Source organism: Babylonia areolata, chromosome 3 (genome assembly GCF_041734735.1).
Source record: "Babylonia areolata isolate BAREFJ2019XMU chromosome 3, ASM4173473v1, whole genome shotgun sequence".
In the NCBI taxonomy this organism is placed as follows: Eukaryota; Metazoa; Mollusca; class Gastropoda; order Neogastropoda; family Buccinidae; genus Babylonia; species Babylonia areolata.
The window spans coordinates 44,880,252-44,890,251 of NC_134878.1; the positions used below are offsets into that span (position 1 = coordinate 44,880,252).

Consider the following 10,000-nt stretch of genomic DNA (forward strand, 5'->3'; position numbering starts at 1 on the left):
CGTCACGTTCTTTGCAATTTAGCTCCAAAGTTAACACGTTAAAGAATCATATTTGCCTCACTTTTTGCAAATAGTGGCAGGTTAAGAAAACAAATGCATATGTTTGTGAAGTAAGATTTGCCTTGGAAATTGAAAATTATATATATAATTATATTATATGATTGATATCATTGAGAAGTCCTCTGCTCCTCGACAGAAATGTGCACGCTAAATGGTCGTGTGTTGAACGAAAAGACAAAATCGGCTATAAAAACCCCCAAAACAACAACCAAAAACAAACACACACGCATACAAAAAACGAATCTTCCCTTCAACCCTTTCCTAACAAAGACTACATTCTCACAACTAGCAAGGTGTGTGTGTGTATGCGGCGCACACACCCACACACAGACACGCACGCACGCTCGCACGCACACACCGAATAATAACAGTCAGTTTGTATACATTACAATAAATAACAAGGGGACAAGGTTGCCGCCAAACTATGACGGACGCGGTATAGCGACAGAGGAAACTGGAAAACAGCAAGAGACGTTTATAAAAGTCACGCGATGGGGCCATTCCGAGACCCATTTCCCATCCCACCTCTAATGAAGAACGATGGCCCTGGGGGAGGGGGAGAGAGAGAGGGGGGAGGACGGGAGGTAAGTAAGCAAGGTGGCGGAGAAGGGTGGGTGGGTGGGTGCGTGGAGTAGGAATTGGAGCCCAAGTTGCCCTCTAAAGCTCATACATAAGCATGGGAGTAGGGGTGGGGAGGCGGACGGGGAGGGGGGGGGGGCTGGACTGGAGTTGGACTGCTGGACTTGGACAGCAGAGAAAGGGACAGCACACCTCAGCCACCACCAAAGCCCTGGGCTGGGAAGGGCTGGGCTGGGAAGGGCTGGGCTGGGAAGAGCTGGAAAGGACTGGGAAGGGCTGGGAAGGACTGGGCTGGGAAGGACTGGGCTGGGAAGGGAAGGACTGGGCTGGGAAGGGCTGGGAAGGACTGGGCTGGGAAGGGAAGGACTGGGCTGGGAAGGACTGGGAAGGACTGGGCTGGGAAGGGCTGGGAAGGACTGGGCTGGGAAGGGCTGGGTAGGGAAGGGCTGGGAATGGAAGGGCTGGGAAGGGAAGGGCTGGGAAGGGAAGGGAAGGGAAGGGTAGGGCTGGGAAAGGCTGGGAAAGGCTGGGAAGGGAAGGACTGGGAAGGGCTGGTGTGGGAAGGGAAGGGCTGGGAAGGGCTGGGCTGGGCTGGGAAGGGAAGGACTGGGAAGGGCTGGGAAGGGAAGGGCTGGGCTGGACTGGGAAAGGCTGGGAAGGGAAGGGCTGGGAAGGGAAGGGCTGGGCTGGACTGGGAAGGGCTGGGAAGGGAAGGGCTGGGAAAGGCTGGGAAGGGAAGGGCTGGGAAAGGCTGGGAAGGAAAGGACTGGGCTGGACTGGGAAGGGCTGGGAAGGGAAGGGCTGGGAAGGGAAGGGCTGGGCTGGACTGGGAAGGGCTGGGAAGGGAAGGGCTGGAAAGGGAAGGGCTGGGAAGGGAAGGGCTGGGAAAGGCTGGGAAGGGAAGGGCTGGGAAGGGAAGGGCTGGGAAAGACTGGGAAGGGAAGGGCTGGGCTGGGAAGGGAAGGACTGGGAAGGGAAGGGCTGGGCTGGGAAGGGAAGGACTGGGAAGGGAAGGGCTGGGAAGGGAAGGGCTGGGCTGGGAAGGGAAGGACTGGGAAGGGAAGGGCTGGGAAGGGAAGGGCTGGGCTGGACTGGGAAGGGCTGGGAAGGGAAGGGCTGGGAAGGCAAGGGCTGGGCAGGACTGGGAAGGGCTGGGAAGGGAAGGGCTGGGAAGGGAAGGGCTGGGAAGGGAAGGGCTGGGAAAGGCTGGGAAGGGAAAGGCTGGGAAAGGCTGGGAAGGGAAGGACTGGGAAGGGAAGGGCTGGGCTGGGCTGGGAAGGGCTGGGCTGGGCTGGGAAGGGCTGGAACTAGAACGACTGACCTGTCAGCGACCCCTCGTCTCGCGTGATGCCCGTCATGAAGGCCTGCCCGTTCACCGGAAGCTGCTTCAGCGCTTGCTCAGGGGGCGTCTGGATGAAGTGGCCATCCACCAGGGGGGAGAAGTTGTACAGCCCGGGCATGTGCTGCACAAAGGAGGAAAGAAGGAAGGAGGGAAGACGTGAAGGAAGGAAGGAAGGATTGAGGCGTGGAAGGAGCGAAGGAAGAAGGAGGAAGGAAGACGTGAAGGAAGGAAGGAGGGAAGGAATGAAGGATGGAAGGAAGGAAGGAAGGAAGCAAAAAGGAATAAAGGAAGGAAAGGATGAAGTGAAGGAGAATGGAAGGAAGGAAGGAGTGAAGTGGGAGAAAGGATGGGCGGGAATGATGGAATGAATGATGAGGGATGGGAGGAATAAAGAAATAATAAAGGGAGGAAAAAATGAAGGGGGGGAGGGAGGAATGAACGAAAGAAGGAAGAAGTGAAGAGAGGAAGGAAGGAGGAAAGGAAGGAATGAAGGAAGGGAGGAAGAAATGAAGTAAAAAAAGGAAGGAAGGAAAGGAGGAAGAAATGAAGAAATAAAGGAAGGGAGGGACGAAGGAATGAAGTAAGGAAGGAAAGGAGGAAGAAATAAAGGAAGGAATGAAGAAAGGGAGGAAGTAATAAGGAAGGACGGAAAGCAGGGAGAAAGTAATAAGGAAGACAGAAAGAGAGGGAGGATTGGAGGAAGGAAGGAAGAAAGGAAGGAAGGAAGGAAGGAAGGAAGGAAGGAAAAACACTGTAGCGTCATCAGTCATATCTGTTGAGGCAGGGTGAAGTTGGCTCCTCGAGGGATGTATGGATGGGTATTGGGCGGGGAGATGAATATTCTCAAATTCTCGTTTGCAAACTTTTAAATATTTTTTATCATTGTTCTATCACAACAACGTTTATGTATCAGTCTTGTGTGTGTTGTTTAGTAGGGGGTCTTCGAGAAATAATTATATGTTTCCGGGAGGTTGGGGGAGGGTGAGAGGGGGGGGGGGGGGGGGGGGGCGTGGGTGGAGGGGGGGCGGGGGCGGACTAAACAACATAAGACCTAGTTTACAAACTTTTTAAATAGTTGTTTTATGACACGAGCATTCATAAAGGGAAAAATAATGAAAGTTTCTCCTCCTCCTCCTCCTCCTCCTCCTCCTCCTCCTCCTCCTTCTTCTTCTTCTTCTTCTTCTTCTTCTTCTTCGAGTTTGTAAAGCGCTTAGAGCTTGGTTTCCAACCGAGGACAGGTACTGTATAATTATCCACATCATCATCATCTTTCTTCTTCTTCTTTTGTTCCTCCTCCTCCTCCTCCTCCTCCTCCTCCTCCTCCTTCTTCTTCTTCTTCTTCTTCTTCTTCTTCTTCTTCTTCTTCTTCTTCTTCTTCTCCTCCTTCTTCTTCTTCTTCTTCTTCGTCTTCGTCTTCGTCTTCTTTATTATTATTTTTGTTACACTGATACACACCCAAACGCCGTCAATGACGATGTTTTATTCATGGTGGACATCTTGCTTTTCAGAATATGATGGTAGAATCATTTTGTGTTCACCATGATTATTGTCTTGTAGCTGGAGCAAGAACTAGAACCTTCTTTATCAATGACAGAACACACACACACACACACACACACACACACACACACACACACACACACACACACACACACACACACACACACACAGAGAGAGAGAGAGAGAGAGAGAGAGAGAGAGAGAGAGAGAGAGAGAGAGAGAGAGAGAGGAGTGTTTATTCTTTCACGTTCCTTTGCATTATTGTAACTCTCCGCATGGCCCCGCCAGTGTGTTTGGATTTATGCGAAGGCCAGGCATAACAGGAGATGTGGTGTGGCGTATATGGGTGGCTGCGAACGCTTTGACACCTCATTGAAACTTAAACTGATAACCTTCTTGAAAAGCACATGGAGCTTTGAACTGTACTTAAGGATTGCATAATAGAAATGCTTCATTCTTATAATTTTGAATAATAATAATAATGATAATAATGATGATGATGATGATGATGATGACGATAACAATAATAAGTATCAATCAATACTGAGCGCTGGCAGTGTGGTTTATGACAGGAATAATTAATAAGAATTTATATAAAAAGAATTAAAAAAAATGTTATGTTATCTTTACAGAAACAACAACTCTGTCGTCTGTTCTGTAACAAAGCAAATCAACATGGGCTCTTTTAAATAATTTCCGGGTATGTCTATAAGTTCTTTTTTTTTCTTATTCTTCTTTCTTAACTACTCATAAAGAAATTTACCTTACTTTACGAGAACATAAAAAAAGGTTTTAGCCTAAAGTTCTTGACAACAATAATATATATATATATATATATATATATATATATATATATATATATATATATATATATATATATATATATTGTTTATCAGTGCGTCAAGTGCGTGTTGCACACGGGACCTCGGTTTCTCATTCGAATGACTGGACGCTCAGCACTGATTTTCCGGTGCAACTTGGGAGATAGGGACGAGGCCGGGAATCGAACCCGGACCCATCGCGGACACTTTTGTCAGACAATCGTCTTCACCATTTTGCCACCACCATTCCACACCTTTCTGCGGCTAAGTTTTTGCTGGTCTCGAGGAATAAAGAAGAAGAAGAAGAAATAGAGGCTCCGTCAGTCCCAGCTATGTAAATTGTTCTAGCAAGTGCCAGACAGCGCAGATGTCGGGTAACCAGCGGCAGATGGCCCTCTCCTGGCCCAAAATGATGTCTCTCTCGGGGTCGCAGTTTTTGTAATGCAAATCTGGATGCTGCAGCCTTACACGCCACCCGCCAAATCATGACCATTTATGGCCTGGCGTGTGACAGATCGACCCCCCCCCCCGCCCCCTCCCCCCCCCCACCCCCTGCTCCCCTCCTGCCCCCGGCAGCCGTGCTGTCTCTAGAGTTTGGGGTCTTGCCCGCGTGCGAATCGGAGGCGGAAATAAGAACTGACCAGACTCCCCGGGGGACCAATCGGCAAGCATGACAAAATACCTCACCGTAAAAAGTCCTACTAAATCCTGCCTGTAACTGCAGTCAGCGGTGAGATCACTCGTCGGTGATAATTATTAAGTCCAGCGAGGACTTGGGAACGGGGAAGGGTGGGGTAGGTGGGTAGGGTGTGTGTGTTGGGGGGGGGGGGGGCAAGGTCACCATCAGTACGTGCCAGGGAAAGTCCTCCGCCAACAGGAGGTACCAACCCACCACCTGCCCTTCCTCACCCCCCCCAGGCCCCCCATCCCCCACCACACACACACCCCTCCCCCGAACCCCGCCACTCTGCCCCACCACTCCTACCCCTTTACCGTGTCATGTCCTCCGAGACGCAGACAATGGGAGTCATCTGATTGCCTCGTGTCAGGCGATGCTTGGACACTCTGTCAGGACACGTGATCTCTCCGGGGAGCTTCCGGCTTCCAGTGTCTGGCTTCCTCCTGTCCCTGATGAAGCTGGTGGGGGTCTGCTGCCGTTCCTTTGTTTTAGTGTCCATGGTTGTCCTTTGTTGGATGTGTGGTTTGCTGTGGCTTTTTTTGTTTTGTTTTGTTTTGTTTTACTTTTACAGTGCGTCAGGTCAAGTTTGCTGTGATCAAAGGTCCTCACATCCGATACAAGGCTTTTGTTGTTGTTGTTGGGCGAAGCTAAGTTTGAGGTCCTGCTGCCGCGAATACAAGGTTAAATAGAGAAGATGTTGTTGACCGGTTATCGTATAACGTGGTTGGCCCACACACACTCTCTCCGTCTATCTGTGTGTGTGTGTGTGTGTGTGTGTGTGTGTGTGTGTGTGTGTGTGTGTGTGTGTGTGTGTGTGTGTGTGTGCCTCTCTCTCTTTCTGTTTGTCTGTCTGTCTGTCCCTCTCCCTTTTCTAGGAAGAAGGAAAGAGCTCTCGGTTGATCATTTTCAGTTTCATTTAGAAAGACGGATCGCAGTGTGCGGAGTGATCCATGTATGACATATCTCCTCCTCTTCCCCCTCCTCCTCCTCCTCTTCCTCCCACTCCGCCTCCTCCTCCACCACCTTCTTCTTCTCCTCCTCCTCCTCCTGCTTCTTCTTCTTCTTCTTCTTCTCCTCCTCCTCCTTCTACTTCTTTTTCTCCTCCTCCTCCTTCTTCTTTTTCTCCTCCTCCTTCACCTGCTTCTTCTTCTTCTCCTCCTCCTCCTTCTTCTCCTCCTCCTTCTCCTCCTCCTCCTTCTTCTTCTTCTCCTCCTCCTCCTTCTTCTCCTTCTCCATAAACTTTATGAAGAGTCATTGTGGCACAGAATAACTGTTCACCAGATTCTTCTATAGGTCTCTCGGTTTTGTGTCACAGCTTGAGTCTATGTATAACATTTGTTATCAGAAAAAATAAGAAAAAGCGTGAGTGGGGGTAAGGGTAGGAACGTTAACCCTTCAGAGCCTACCGAATGTTACAACGCGTTCGCGATTCGTAGATGATGCGTTTTTGAACCTGCAGTTAAGTGTATCATCTACTGTGAGCTCTGTTAAATATATATATATATGTGTGTGTGTGTGTGTGTATGTGTGTGTGTGTGTGTGTGTGTGTGTGTGTGTGTGTGTATACACAACTTATTTTGCAAGAAAGATAGTAAGCATATATATGAGCCTCATCATCATCATTATCGTCATCACCACTGCTACATACATCAGCCCCCCCCCCCCCCCCCGACACCCCCCCCCCCTTCCCCCGCCCCCCTACTCACCGGCACCCTCATCATCAAGAACAACAAACAACACCATACTAAAGACTGTCGTCACCATTACCAACAGAGGCCCCCCCCCACCCCCACCCCCCTTCTCTTTCTCTCTCATCTTTACCGTCACCATATGACCCCCTCCACCCCCACCCCCCTGCCCCCCTCTCATTAATTATCATCCCAGTCACTCACGATGTAGGTGTACACGAATATTAAGACTGTCGTCACCATTATCAAAATTACCCCCCGCCCCCCCCCCCCCCCCCCCCTTCATCCCCCTTTCTCATCCTCACCGTCACCACCATCACCACATGACCTCCCCCCCGACCCCCCTCTCCCCATCACTATCAGCCCAGCCTTTATTATATAAAGGGCCTTTCGAGGAGAAAAAAACAACAACAACAAACAAACAAAAATATCCTTTCAGGACTAACGCTTCGACCACACCACCCCTCACGGAATGACCACAGCCACGAACAACTTGACGTAAAGGGCAAGGCAAGGCAGGGCAAGGCAAGGCAGGGCAGGGCAGGGCAAGGCAGGTCAAGGCAAGGAGTTTATTTCGTGTGTCCCCTGGGGGCATTGAAACATTACATTCGTTCGTCCTTTACACATATCCAATAAATACAAAAAGAATGATGTAAAAAAAAAGCCCCAGAAAACAAGAAGTAGGCTCATTCGTTCAGTCACTTAATATACACGTTAACAAGTACTATTTCACTCATAATACAAACAAACAATGATGGAGTCTTCCGTCGGACCGACGGACAAGCAGGCAGGCAGGCTTATCTGTCGGTGTGTGTTGTTCCGACATTAGCCTGGTTGCCTGACCAGCACAGGTGACTTCTTCTTTTTTTTTTTTTTAGAGAAGAGGAGTTGTGCAGTCCCTTCCCTACTCTCTCGCCTACCGACGCTCACAGTCTTACAGGTGCAGATACTGTCACGTGTAGGACGGCCTCGGCAAGTGCAGGTTTTTTTCTTCGGAGTTCCGTCTCTTAGGAGGACTTCCAGCCAAGGATAAGAGCTCACCATGCCCTTTAGTCATCCTCTTCCGCCTTCACAGCCGTTGGGAAAGGTTTCCTCCTCCGCCTGGTCCGTCGTTGGGAGACTTCACATGCGGCAGGTAATACTGGGTTACATGGTACCAGCAGCAAGGGCTATGCCCCTGACCTGACAGTGAAGCAAACAAACAAACAAAAAACAACAAAAAATCAGCGAAATGCCAGTAGGTTGTTAAACTCACCCATACGAAAGAACAAACAAACAAACAAACAAAAAAACAACAACCCCAAAACCGTGTGGTCCAGAAACGACAGTCTTCATACTACTACTACTACTTCTACTACTACTACTACTGCTGCTGCTGCTGCTACTACTCACGATGTACGTGGCACTGTTGATGGCCTTCCAGGAGAGCTTCTTGAGGCAAGCCTTGACAGTGGCCATGCTGTAAGAGGCATCGCAGCCCAGGTTTCGCACGAACAGGTGCGTGGAGGACAGTGTGGAGGCTGGGGGCTGCAGGAGTGCCCAATAAGCCAGCGGGGACCCACTCTGCATGATGGCGTAGCGGAAGAGACCTGGCGGGGGGGGGGGGGGGGGGATGGGGTTGGGGTGTTGAGGCGGGTGCTGATTAGTAGAGGGGTTTGTGTGTGTGTGTGTGTGTGTGTGTGTGTGTGTGTGTGTGTGATTGTGTGTGTGTGTGTGTGTGTGTGTGTGTGTGTGTGTCTGTGTCTGTGTGTGTGTGTGTGTTCTGCTGGTTGTCCAAATAGCTTGATAGATTGGAGAAAATTGTTCCGTCAGTCTGTTGTGTGTGTGTGTGGGGGGGGGCGGGGGTGTATAGGTGGTTGAGTGTAGGTGTGGGGGAGGGGGGTGCAAGTGAATGTGTGTGTATGAGTGTGCGTGCGTCTATATATATAATTATATATATATATATATATATATATATGTGAGAGAGAGAGAGAGAGTTACAGAGAGAGAGTGTGTGTGTGTTGGGTGAAAGAGTATATGCGTGTATGCGTGTACTTGCATGTGTGTGTGTGTATATATGTGTAAGTGCGCGTTTATCTCCGGGCGCGCGCGCGTGTTTGTGTGTGTGTGTGTGTGTGTGCGTGCATTCCTGTATGTGTAGGTACTGTTCCTTTTAGTGTAAGTATAATTGCTGTCTATCGTTAATTAGAGAAAATCCTTGTTTTCTATATTTGTCGTTTACACACATTGGTTGATTACTCTGATAAGTAGAAAGAAAGAAATTAAAAAATACTCGCTATCATGATCGTTCCTAACTTCTTCGGATTTGATGCGATAAATGTCAACTGCGAACGATGCAACACAAGCTACACAGGAATGTTACGATGACATAACCATGGTGGCAGGGTGTTACTAGCTAAAATCATTGTCAATGTCCACAGAACAGACTGACAGATTAATGAGAACACAGTTTATTGCTGCATAAGGTTATAAACATAGTAATATCGGTTGGTGTGATCACATGCTATTTCAGGATGAAAACAAATCATTTATGTGAGAACTGTAACCTACGTTTGCTGTTTGCCGTCATTGTTTTAGTCCGGTCAGAATACACATACAACTAAATTAGAACTTTAGCACAATCACACAATTACAATGGTGTTTGTTTTTAGCAGCCTCCATAGTTTGTTTAATCATTATCATTGAACCACTTTCTACCCACCTTCGTTATCGTTAGAGTCGACAGTTTCAGTTTCAGTTTCTCAAGGAGGCTTCACTACGTTCGGACAAATCCACAGACACTACACCACATAATTATGCTAGGCAGATGCCTGACCAACAGCATAACCCAACACGCTTAGTCAGTCCTTGAGTGCATGCATTATATTATTATATTTGTGTACCTATCAGAGTGGATTTTGAATACGGAATTTTCCTCAGAGGACAACACTTTTGTTGCCATGGGTTCTTTTTCAGCGAGCCAAGTGCGTGCTGCACTCGGGAGCTCGGTTTATCGTCTATTCCGAATGACTAGACGCTCAGTTTGATTTTCCTAGTCAAACTTGGGTTAAAAGGGTGAGAACAGGAATCGAACACAGCCCCTCTCTGCCACCTTCTTCGACAGCACCGTCTGTATCGTGTGATCCGTACGAAAACAGACTTCCGGGCGCAATAGCCAAATGGTTAGAGCGTTGGGCTTTCAATCTGAGGGTCTCGGGTTCGAATCTCGGTGGCGCCTGGTCGGTAAAGAGTTGAGATATTTTCCGATCTCCCAGGTCAACATATGTGCAGACCTGCCCGTGCCTGAACCCCATTCGTGTGTATATGCAGGCAGAAGATCAAAAACGCACGT

General features: G+C 48.9%; 1 protein-coding gene across 1 annotated transcript in view; it reads right to left on the bottom strand.

Moving 5' to 3' along the window:
* Positions 1-10,000, bottom strand: part of LOC143280015 (acetylcholinesterase-like) — a 163,085-nt gene that overhangs the window by 10,306 nt on the left and 142,779 nt on the right. The window contains exons 5-6 of the mRNA XM_076584461.1: positions 8,062-8,258; positions 1,961-2,102 (exon numbers count right to left, since the gene is read on the bottom strand). Of these exons, the coding sequence (XP_076440576.1) occupies positions 1,961-2,102; positions 8,062-8,258 (339 nt within the window). The remainder of the gene's footprint in view (positions 1-1,960; positions 2,103-8,061; positions 8,259-10,000) is intronic.